Source organism: Strix aluco, chromosome 12 (assembly GCF_031877795.1).
Source record: "Strix aluco isolate bStrAlu1 chromosome 12, bStrAlu1.hap1, whole genome shotgun sequence".
Classification (NCBI taxonomy): Eukaryota; Metazoa; Chordata; class Aves; order Strigiformes; family Strigidae; genus Strix; species Strix aluco.
The window spans coordinates 15,317,976-15,330,945 of NC_133942.1; the positions used below are offsets into that span (position 1 = coordinate 15,317,976).

The 12,970-nt window shown below is 35.3% G+C and overlaps 1 protein-coding gene across 7 annotated transcripts in view; it reads right to left on the reverse strand.

The window, feature by feature from the left end:
- Window positions 1–12,970, reverse strand: part of MEF2A (myocyte enhancer factor 2A) — a 93,452-nt gene that overhangs the window by 50,293 nt on the left and 30,189 nt on the right. For 6 of the 7 annotated variants that reach the window (XM_074837684.1, XM_074837682.1, XM_074837685.1 and 3 more), the window contains exons 2-3: window positions 6,408–6,603; window positions 236–439 (exon numbers count right to left, since the gene is read on the reverse strand). In XM_074837684.1, the coding sequence (XP_074693785.1) occupies window positions 236–439; window positions 6,408–6,461 (258 nt within the window). In that variant the 5' untranslated portion in view covers window positions 6,462–6,603. Of the gene's footprint in view, window positions 1–235; window positions 440–2,348; window positions 2,418–6,407; window positions 6,604–12,970 lie in introns of those variants that run through there. The other variant, XM_074837683.1, reaches the window with a different exon arrangement.

The window sequence follows — 12,970 nt, forward strand, 5'->3', positions numbered from 1 at the left end:
AATCAAACACGTTTCCCAGAAACTGGCAGGGGGTGGAGGGCAGATGGGAAAACAACATGGCTGTAAAGATGACTTAGTGCCTTAGAGAAACCAGACTAAAAGCAGTAGTTGACATTTTATGACAAGGTTTTCAAGTTAAATACATTTGGTTAAAATATCTTAAAATACTCTAATATTGTTCATATTTGAAGTATTAACGAGACAAGAAAACTGACGTGTCTTTTCAAATTGTTACCTCAACGATATCTGAGTTGGTTCTGCTTTCATGGGGCTCGTTGTATTCTGTGTATTTAAGTAGAACTTTGTCCATATCAGTGCTGGCATACTGAAAGAGTTTGTTAGAGCTGTTAAAAATGATGAGTGCTATTTCACAGTCACAGAGTACACTCAACTCATATGCCTTCTTCATTAATCCAAACTTCCTCTTTGTAAAGGTGACCTAGAGAAGAAAGAATAATGATTTATTTCTTTTTTAAACACATGACAAGGGTTTGAAGGACTATCATGAAGCATTCAAGGAATATACAAACTGAGTCTACACTATTTATTCCTACTAACAAGCAACGTAAGCTTGTACACATGTTCAGTTAACAGAATTGCCTGTCATATTTGGGTGTCATTTTTAGGGCCAATGCTCTATATTAGACTAAGCTAAACAGTTACACCCCCCCAGCTCTTCTGCTGGTACATAACTACCAAGGAGAGTTAAAGTTTGTAGGATCCTCTGTTCAACCAACACGGACTTTCCAGGTATCACAATATTTTCTTCGGTGATGATCAGTTAGTCTGTAACTAGTTTACAAGTTACTCATAACCTTAATTCTAATAAAATTAAAGCAAACAGCAGTATCAGTGGAAGCAACACTGTTCCTATGTAATATGATTCTAATTATGCAAAGCTAAGAAACATTCTTATTTTTTTGCTATTAAACCATCTAATCAGTTCACTTATATTTTTAAGTTGTTTTCTGCCACTTGGGAACATCATGAAACAATCATTCTGTCCATTAGAACTGCTGCGGGAAGATAAATCCATTACAGACCATCGCAAAGAAGCATTTGCCTATCAGCGAAGGGGGAAAAATAGCTATAAAAATCACTATCAATTATGAAAAAAGTTTTTTAAAAATATTCCTTTCACAAGATTTCAATTAAGGATATAAGAGTATCAATGTATTATAAGAATATAAGAGTATCAATGTATTCGACATCAAGTTGAATCAAACACAGGCCTGATGCTAAGGCCAACTTTTCTTAAAGGACAATATTTTTACTAAAGGACAATATTTTTACTAAAGGACAATATTTTTACTAAAGGACAATATTTTTACTAAAGGACAATATTTTTACTAAAGGACAATATTTTTACTAAAGGACAATATTTTTACTAAACATTCTCTTAAGTGTCTCAAAAAGACACTTAATCTATACTATGAAATCATGTTCTGAGACCTTTCAAATAAAGATGCTATTTTTGGATCTAGCCTTTCAATCTGAGCTTCAGTACTGAATGGAACACCTCTGTCTAGGGCCATATTCACACCCCCATAGTACAATTCAAGTATACGCTTCTGTGACAAGCGAGTGACCTACATGCCCTACATGTTTAATGGACAATAGTCAGTATATCTTGCAAGATAGGAATGAAGTAAAACACAAGAAACAATCAAACCTGTTTTATGGGTTTCTATAGTTTAACACATTAATTAAGTGTACATCAAGTTTTTGGAAGATGGATCGGAAAATTCTGTGTATACACACCTCAAGGCATTTTTTTCCAGATATGTATATTACTTTTTCTAATACTATCTATAATACAAAATATATACTATCCTTCCCACCACATAAATAGTCTCAGAATGATGCAGACTGATATACTAACAACATTGTGTACACAGCATGCTGAAAATAACTGTATTATTAAAACAGTATACGCATACTTTGCTCTTCCACCACCAATGTTTGCAAAAGTACTGTGGACCTGACATTCCTTTCCCACTATAAAACAGTATCCGCATCCATCAAAAAAACCCAAACAAAACAACCCAAAAAAACCCCAAACCCCAACCTGTTTTAACATGTGCCCCCTACTCCCAAAAATGCACTGTGCCTATGATTTTTGTAAACCCAGATTGTTAATACTTAGCCACAGTAAGAATGGAGGCAATAAACAGAGACCTAGAAAGATGAGAATATGGAATGTCAGGCGTTTTATGATAACCATAGTTCCACTTAAGTTCCTGTGCAGTGTTTCTAACTTAAGAACTTTTTAGGTTTAAACACCACTAATCACAGAGCCTTTTGTGAGGCTTGAATAATCTGTGTTCAGATGAAAAGTGAGTACTTACCATAACTTTTTTATTCAACCCTTTCAAAGCACGTTTGGTGAGAAGCTCCATTAAGATTCAGCTCTATCTCTGAAACAATTTTATGTAAGAGTGCTATAACACATTCACGGTTCAACTAGGGTAAGCAAATCTTTTTACCTACTTTCATTTAACAATTACAATACATTAGCGAGAAAAGATGCCAAAAAAAAAATCTGACAGACTTTACCTTAATGCATCTTCTGTTAATATTTTATTTTCAGTTACCAATTCAACAAGTTGACCAAGTACAAATGTAGGTTTTACTGGGTTGTACTTTTTCTAAATGCAGTTGGAAATTTTACTATCCACATCTAAGACAATACAGCCACTTTTTAAAAACAGATGTTGTGTTAGTCTCCTAGAAGTTCTGTCACTTTACACATGCCTTCTTTCATAACATGTGGGATTTATTTATCCTATCTTGGATGGGACACTGAGAATTACTTTGTCTGGATCCCTCCAGGGAAACTCTGTTTTTTTTAAATAGCCATTGTTCTTCTGATACTTCAATTACAAGACACTTAAGAGATTATTACCTGAGCATGAGCAGGTGTAGACAGGTACTACTGTTTAGTTTTTGTTATTAACAAGATATGTGTGCGCTATAGTATTTTGAGAAGTCATTAAACGAAAAGACTGAAGGCTTAGTTCCGCTGAGGAACCATGTGATCCTGGGCAAGGGATCTTAACATCTCTACTGAAATGGTATCTTTCTCGCCTCTTGTAAGGCTACTTCACTTGTGAGATATTTTACTTGTGAGATTCTCAGCTAGCACCCATTTCTCACTTTGTGTTTGGACAGTGATTAGCACAAACCCCGCTACCACTGGAGTCCAAGCCTTACTTTAATGCAAATAGGTTATTATAAACTCAGTTTTCATTAAATAACACAGAAAGCAGAATATTAGTTTGCAAATTTATCTTTTTTTTTCCTTGCCATTTAGAACCACAGTAAAAACAAAAATATGTATCTTTATTGCAGGCCAATGGCTTCCTCAGCACTATTCTAATATTGCTTAGCAAAAAATGGGCAGGGAGAGAGCAAAGGCAGCAAGATTGAGCTCCTTTGATATCTAATTTACTGTACTTTATTCTCTTCAGCTTAATGAAGATAAATGTCCTACAGCTCATTCAAGCAGATAAGACTGCTTAATTAATAATACAATGACAGTCTCATGACTATTGTAATCCCCCAGAGTAATGGTCTATATATTCTGTTTTGAGCTCACATACAATCCCATCTGAAATAAGATGCTTCTGATAAAACAATAGCTTTTCTTTCCACATAAGTTATATAAACTTGCTCTGCCGGCAAAGCTCTACCTCATTCTACTCGTATTTTCAAACAAAAAACCCTAAACATCATACTAAACATCTAAAGAGAACATCATATGCATGTTCATGAGTGACCTACTAACCAGCTGCATATGCCACAGAAAAACTGAGAGAACAGAACTGAACTACGCTTTCTGTTCGGCAAAACAAACCCTAAATGCCCCCCTTATCTAGGTCAATGAAAAAAAAAAATCTCTGAAGTAAATTAATACCTAATAATATCCAGTGCATCAGGGCATTTCAGTATGTTAAAGCTCTATATACTAGCTACCAAACCCACAGGACACCAGTGGGGTTAAAGAACACCATCAATACCTCTACACATAAAAAATTTGGCTCCACTAACAAAATCTATTTAATCTCTTTAAAACCTTTTCAAAACCAAAATGCAGTATGTTATCACCTCTAAGTTCCACATAAAAAGGATAAGGCAAGCCTAATTCCATTTTTAAATTGGAGCTTAAAGCCTCTTCCTAGTCACTAAAAAGCCCCAAAATGTGCTAGCCATAAAACAGCCAGAAACAAAACCTAGAATTTAATCCCCATATTTTGCTTCAGGCACAGCAATGATACAAATGGTCTAAAATCTGATACAAATGCAGTAATACTCTTCTTCTCCATTGTTCCAACCTGAACAATGAGATGGAGATTGAAAAAAAAAAAAAAAAAAAAAAAAAAAAGCAACTCCCCTAAAAAAAACACCACCACACCAAAGTCAGCATATAGTATAACAATATTTATGTTTCAAGTAGAACAAAACCAAGGTTGTCCAACTCACTGCAACTAAGTTTAAAAAAGGGGGGAAGGGGAATCAATTTCCACCTCATCAACATGCCTGAAGTTCTAGAGCAAGATCTGAAAGAACTGAAGTTATTAATTCATCTACTTTTACTACGGGTACTGAAGACATTTATCTACATCAAACATACAGTCACTGTGTGATTAAAGCTGTTCAAACACAATACTTGGCTTTCTCCCAAACTCCAATAATACTTTTCTTGCTATATATAGTCTTCTCAGAGTTTACATTGCTTTAAAGTGATACAGGGAGAAAAACAATCCTGATTTCACAAACAAAACAATGGGCTCTGAGCTGATGTGCCAGCAGCAGGACAGTCCCATGGAATTCTGACACTGTATCAAGCTGGTGCTCAGAAGTTAAGAAAGAAAATCAAATACTAGGAAGGAAACAGAGAGCAAACATCAGTACACCACTATGTAAGTCCACGGTTTGCATGCATCTTGACCACTGTGCAGTTCTGGGTCCCTTTGCCACCAAAAATAATGTAGCAATACTCAAGAAGGTTTAGGGAAAAATAGCAAGAATGGTCAAAAGTGTGGAATAAATTCTCTATTAAAACGACTAAGTAAGCTAGAGTGCTTCAACCTGAAAAAGTATTTTAAGAGAAAATAAGAAAACATGGCAGAGGTCCACAGAGTAACAAGCAAGATGGACAGACTAGATAGGGAGTGACTGCTGCCTCTTCCATACAGGAGCTAAATAACTAGCAGAACCATGACAACGGGTACATGAAAAGGTGTTTCTTGAAACAACAGGTAATAAGACCTATAGGAAATCCTAGCCAAAAGATGTTGTAAATGCTTCAACTTTATAAGGGCTCAAAGGATAACTGAACAAGTTCACTGGCAGGGGCGGGGAAAACCACAAAAAAAAATCCATTAATGGTTACTAAATATACGGAAACCACATCCAGCTCAGGAAATCCCTGAGCTAAGAATAGTTAGAAGCTGGAAGAGGATTAGAGAGTAGCGTAACATGTGCATCTCCATCCTACACTTATTTGCTTATTAACCATCACTGGACAAAAAAACACCAGCCTAGTGGCATCTTTGGTCTGACCCACTAAGACTATTCTTAAAGATTGTTAAGTCATTCCTACAATACTTTTCCTTAAAAATGGTAGCTTCCAGATACCCCACTATACATTTCAATATCCAGTTAAAATTTTGTTTCATATCTCATGTAGCAATTTAGAAGTTAAGAGGAAACACTAATTCTACAGTCACCAACTTCTGGTACTTTTCAAGTTCACAGGACACCCCTTTATTAGGGCAAGAGCAGCCAAGTAAGCAGCTCTTCCTGAAACAGTGCACTTGGAGTACTCCTCCCATTTGACTGACTGTTTTTAAAGACTGTTGTAGCAAACAGCTCCTACAAGAAATATAAATCAATGTTTTTAAATAGATTCACGTTAACACATTACTATATCAAACCACTGTAGATCATTGTCCATAGCTATGATAAACTCCTCTCTCAAAAAGGCTGTAGCAAATGCTTTTACTACATCCTTTCTGAATTTCTCAACCTTTATCTTCATTACTATGTGTTCCCAGCATCCCTTCTGAATTTCTCATCCTTTATCTTCATTACTATGTATTCCCAGTAGCTATCAAAGAACCTCCACTCTGCTGGAAGTACAGACTAGGGTACCATTTAAGTAGTTTTACAGTGAATTTGATTTAAAGTAGTAATTGATATTACTTATAAATAACAATTTTCCCCTCAAACAGTAGTAAAACCATTGAGATATATTTCTTATTTGTATTCTGGTAATGCCATCTGTAGATAAATGAAGACAAAGCTCATCTTTAGAAGAGTGAATTAAGATGACTATATTAAAAGTTTCCATTCATTTTTAGGATTACTGATTAACTTGTTCATGTAGACTCCTTGTTTCTTACCTGTCTGTTCCGTTCATCCATTATTCTTGTGATCTGTATTTTCTTTCTCCCCATTTTCAACCTCTTTCTTTTGCTTTGCAATCCAGAAATATACTAATCCAAGAAATATCACTCTTCAGTATCCTAACACATGATACAGTTTTCTTTTACTTTGTCTTCAGCTTGAGAAAAGTTTCCTGTTTCTTCTTATAAGCGCCTAAAAAAATAAAATTTTGAAAAAAATTATTTTACAAATTGCTAAAGAGGAAGCATTATTAAACACCTGCATAGCCATAAAACATGTGCATGCGTAAAATAATTTCAGTGAAGAACCAAGTATTTTCATTAGTAAAATATTACACCTCATACTTTGTTCCAATTAAACAGACTCCAACTAGCTTGCTAGATTCTACCTACAAACCACAGATTTAAAGGACCAATAATTTCATACACATTCAATTGGATGACTTAGAAATTTACCGTTGTCAAAGGAGGTAGTGCTCACCACTCTAAGCTTGAGGCCTCAAGTTATCTGAGGTTTCAGAAATTTACCCACAAAGTTTTGGTGAACTCCATTCATTATTTTAGGAAACCTTATAGAGAAACCACTTTGAGTTTCCTGTTTCTCTTTTTAAGTTATCATCACGCGAATGAAACAAAGCCATGAGAAGTTCATGTTCCTAAACTAAATTACATCTCATTTTGTAAGACAATATTTGGGGTTTCATTGGGAAGCAGGAGGGAGAAAGAAAGAGGGAATATCTTTACTTAAAGACCAGAGAAAATATTTTCACAACAGAACTATTTCACAGCTACCAAAACACCAATGAATAATTAAAGCATTCACACAGTTACTGTCTCTATAATAACCTGTAAGTTACACATTTGCCAATAACCGATTACCAGTCCAGCACACATTTCATTTTGTTGTATTGTTTAAAAAGATAAAGGTGCATGCAACTTGAAAAGCCAGTGTGTCATCATAATATTCTGATCTGGTACTACTGCACCGAACTGACTTGTAAAACACTGATATTTAACAAACTGTAAATGCATTTTTGGAACATGGCTTAGCTTTTTTTTTTTTTTTTTTAACCAAACATAGTGCTTTAACTGTAGGATAACATTCAACAAAACTGGTCAACAATTGTATACTAGAATGTATAAACACAAAATAGGTACACCTTATTCTATTACCACCTAATATCCATTAAAATAAAAGGGCTAAAAGACAGCCACAATATTAGCCTATAACCTCTCTAACTTTCCAGCCCAAAATGTCTTTTGAAATCAAGCCTTGCATATTTTAATATGGGTGTCACAATGCCATATCCTTGAGGCCATGTGTAGAAAGTGGTGCAACCACATCACCATCAGACAGTTAATAAGTAGAGACAGCAAGAGGCGATTAGTCACAGGCTATACTTCACAACACATTCACTTTACACTGAGGAAACAACTATGACGTTCTAACGCAGCTTGGGAGAAAAAAAAAAAAAGAGGTGGAAGAACATCACAAAATGAAGGGATGTCATTTTATATTTACCTGATATCAACGAAAGACTGATTTGGTAAAACATCATAAAATGCCCAACAGAATTTAGAAATACTGTTCCATGGAATTTAAGATCAAACCAACTCTAAGATTATGTGATGTCCATTTGTTAAAAAGATATGCACTAGACAGTGTTTATATAGCAAAACACTCGAAAGTATGCATCAGCATTGGATTCCTTTTATTTTCTTCAAGAAAAAAAAATTTATTCCATAGCGCTGCTACAGAAGTATTAAGAGCTAGCTAAGGCCAGATGACCAAGCCTCTACACAACCAATAGCACAGAGCAAATATTTTACATGGAAAGGAACAGCTGGCATATAAATTTATACCTTTCTTTTTAAAAAAAACAAAGAATATTCACTGGACTGTAAGCTTCAGCTCATAAAACATTCAATCTTAAGTCAGCTGCCCCACTCTCTTAAAAAAAAGAGATCAGCTCATGCTATGACCAGCCTTAGTTCCATGAAAATCTGGTTACATTCCTTGAACATACCAATAAAAGGGTCTCTATAAGCAGTTCTTAATACTTGTTTTCTCCTTCGTGTGTGGCTTCCTTTTTTAAATATACCATACATTATTGAAACAGTTCTCTGAATACAGAATTACCAGATTCCTTCCACTGCTTTTTAAAAGCACTCACCATCATAACTAGTACATGCTAATAGCCACCACATGTGAGACCAATCCATCTGGTCCAGCATTTTATCTGTGGCTATTAGCAACTATCACTATGATGGTAAACGAGGAACATCAGAATAAAATGAGCATATATCACTTAAAAGCAATATTTATAAACCATTTTCTCCAAATATTCAGTGATTTTTGAATCAGGAACTTCTGGAGTCGTATGCGGAATCAGATTTAAAGCTGTTCATCAAATCTTCTTCCATGAATATTACTTCTGATTCTGTGTAATTTTTTAGCACCTAGAAGGAAGGACTTCCACAGCTTAGTTATGCATCCAAGTAGAAGATACATCCTTTCATTTCAGCCTGATCCTGCTAATTATATTTGGTATCCACAGATTTTTAATTATACAAGGCAGTAAACAAACAGTCATCTTCACCTTTCATGTTAGTTCTGATTTTGATGCCTATATTGTATCTTCCTTCAGATACCTTTAATCAAAACTAAAGAATCCTACTCCAATTAACCACTTCTTACACAAAAGCCATCCTCCGGCCAGCCATCCTGTCCTGCTCTCTACCCTTTCTGGTTACACACTGTTCTTTCTGAAACAGAAGGACAGGCAGTGTGTACAGCATACAAGATAAAAGGTATACAGAATTTTGTGATAATCTCCCATAAATGTATACAGTCATTACAATATTTTATGTTCTACTGCATTAGACGTACACATAAGCAAATTTACGAGTTCTCAAAACTTTCCTAAGGAAACAGACCTATGCTCCAGAACAGAATTTTAAAACTCCTACATGGGACCACACACTTTCTTCATACAGTCCTATCTCATTCACTCAGCTCTTCCACCTTCTGCAACAGTTATTCAAAAGCAAACCTATGCAGTAAATAAGGATCTCATGGGAGAACATGGTAGACAGGAAGAGAAATATGATATAAGATTATGCAATATATATACTTAAGGATACAAAATAAAAGAGATGCACAAATGTTTTCCATGAACTAATGGAAGAAACAACAGCAGGGAAACACTCTTATCTGCTCCACATAGCATCAGACAAAGGGAAATGGGAAAACTGAAAGCAATTCTCACCAACATTTTGCTACAGTTTTGGGGTGTTATTTCAGGTCTTTTAAGATTAATATGCTCTATTAGGCATAAATGCATCAACCCATTTCCCATTTACGACCTTTGCTTCACCTTCTTTAATCAGTCCACTGTTGCCTCATCTCAGATCTGCTACTTTCTTCAACCTCAAGCGCTTTTCTCACTTAACAAATTCCAAATTCCTATTTGTCTGTCCCCGTTTGGGTCCAGCCTCTCCTCCCTCTCCACAGGTTGCTATGGACACCAGACACCTGGCTTTGAAACACATTTGCCAAAAGCAACCCAGCTCTGAAATACAGCATCCCTTTCATTTTGAAGTCACATACAAGATGATTTTCAAAGCTAAGAATTGAAACGCAAGTTTGACATGAGCTTAGGGTAGAAAGGATCTTGACACTAACTGCAAAAATCAGAGTAAACTGTACAGTAAAAAGCCACTTTTCACACGTGCTCAGAAAATCCAAATGAGAAGTTACCAGCAATGACAAATGCATGTTACATTTCTCATGGGAGCAATGACTCTTCCTTTTTCTAATCCTCGATCTCGCCAGAGTTGCATTTTTTTTTTCCATCCTGACCAGCAACAAAACTATGTAAAATAAAATACAAGACTGCATCCACTACATGGTTACATCAAAAAAGTAACTAGCAAAGTTTTAATTTTGCTAAATCACAGTTGCATGGCAAACATACCTAGGTAAAATTCTTCAGTCCCAAAGCCATTTCATATAGATCATCAACAAACTTTTGCCCAAATAAAGGAAAACTAGCACACATATATGAAGATCAACAGACATTTATTTCTGAAAGTAAACATGAAACTAATGTGAAGTAAACCTTGATGAAGGTAAAGTTCTACTTCCTTAAGTGACAGAATCAAATTACAGCCACCAAAACTGCTTTACGTTACCTGCATAGGGACACAGAAGCAAAAGTTTTTTTCTTTTTTTCCTTCCCCCTTTTTTTTTTTTAAAAAAGAATTTCAGACATTTATTAAGCAATAATAAGCAGAGAAAAAGAAGGAAAAACACCCATGTGCTTCATGATGAGCTTCAAACAGAAAATAATGTCAGCTTGCAATAAGAGAAAGGAAAATTGTATTTGTGGCTGTCCAAATAAAAGCCTCTATTATCGTATAAAAGTAAATTTTATTCCAAATTTTCTGGATTTATTCCCTTATCCAGCATATGTGAAAACACCGCAGTAAATAACAAAAGACAACAGAACCATATGCAAAAATATAATCTCACGACTGCATATTTTCAGGCACCCAGATCAGTTCATTTGTTGTCAAGGTTGCTTATGGTTTCATAAATAGCGAGAGATATATAACTTCTAAAGCAAGGAAACAGTATTTGACCTATTTTAAAAGATTCTTTCAAGGGTTCAGTGGAAACAAGTTATATTTGCGCAGAACTCCACAAGGTCTTAAGCCTTCTGGCAGAACAGGTTAGGAAAAACTGTGTCAGAACTATACTCCTTCCATTTATTTCCCTCTGCCTCTGTTTTTTTGGAACTTCCATTCCACCATCACGGTTACAGGTTACATTTGACAGTAACCATCTCATCACAGCTCATTTACTGCAATGCATACAAAGAAATGAGTGATGTCAGATAATTTGTATGATAACTCTCAAAAGCCACAGCTGCATGAAAACACATAGATGCATCTTATAGTGGTAAGCCTTAGGTAAGGCTTACTAAATAGCAGACAGTAATTTTGACTAAATCAAGGTTAACAGGTCTTTTTCTAATCTTAATGGAGCCTGCAAAGATATTTTTGTAGATTTGGCCCCTAAGCATGAACTGATGAGCATAGACTGCACAACCAAATCACAGCCAAACTACACACTCACTGGTAATTCTAACACTCTGAATGCTTACTAATGTGATCAGAATATAAATATTCCCATACGTATCAAGATGGAGATGAGGCCCATCACCACGTGTTGACTGTTTTACATTAACAAGACAGATAATAGAGTATCTCATTTTTCCATAGTACCTGTAAACATGTGAAGTGTCCTTTCTCCCTGCCCCACAGTGCTAAGTGGAAATAGCTAGAAAAAAATCAAGAGTCAAACAATGTCTTCACCAAAATAATTAATCGGAAGGTTAAAGGGCTGTACGGAGCTGGGTCAAACATGATTCTCAATACACCATTTTACTGTCCAGAAGTGAGAGATAAAAACATTTTCTTCTTCATAACCTCAAAGAGAATGCAAACCCGTAACTCCAGACACCTTTTTTCCTAAATCCCAAACTAATTATACAAAATATATTCACTCAGATTTGGATCTGCACTGAAACATGCTGAGAGCCATGGGATGTTATTACTGTGCTCTAAACATTCTACCAGCCCTGCTCCAAAACTAATTGCTACCACTTTGAAACTAGATTTTTAAATTAAGATTTCAAGCAAAGGGACTCTATCTACCTATACATTTGCACTGAACAGAGATCACGCTCATATTCTTGCTGTTTTTGCAGAGGTGTGCAAAAACAGTAACAAAAACGTTTTCTACAGCCACATTTCTACAGCCCTGTCATCATACATTGCTGTAAGTAATGTCAAATGTAAGTGTAAAACAATAGCACAGCCTACCCCTTCAAAACAAGACTACATGTTGTCATTTATCTCACACTTCTTGCTGTGCCACAGTATTAGGAAATAAATCTTTTTTCCATCCTCAGTTTTGAAGCCATTCTTCTACATCCAAGTAAAGCCTTACAGTAAATGAGACTGGCTTCAGCTAGCAAGGGATACACAAGCATTGTTATAAAACAATAATACAACTCTTAGCCAAAATAACTTTTTTTAAAAAGTGGGGCAACATAAAAAACAGGAAGTCATAAACAATTCTTTATTGATATTCTTTTTTTATGCATCACAAAACACTTGTTTCTTTCAGCTGGGAAGAACAACGCACATCTTTGATACTACACCATTTAAGTAAACTGTAGTTCTAAGAGTGGATTTGTGGAGTTTCACAACTAAACATGGTCCTCAGTTTCCACATTAAAATCAAATCTATTTTTGAGCTTCTAATTTGTACACACCTTTTCAAATGTTCGAAGTTTTGAAGGCATATTAGAAGAGATCTCAAAGTACTTTCAAAAAATATGGTCTTACTGAAGAACTTCAACTTCTGAATACTATTTAAATATACAGTTGTTCAAAATGGCCTTTTCTGGCATTCTTTTCCATGCAGAAAGTCCTGTCTAAGATGAAGTCAAATAACTGTATTTTCTTACAAACAGAACTACATAAATCTA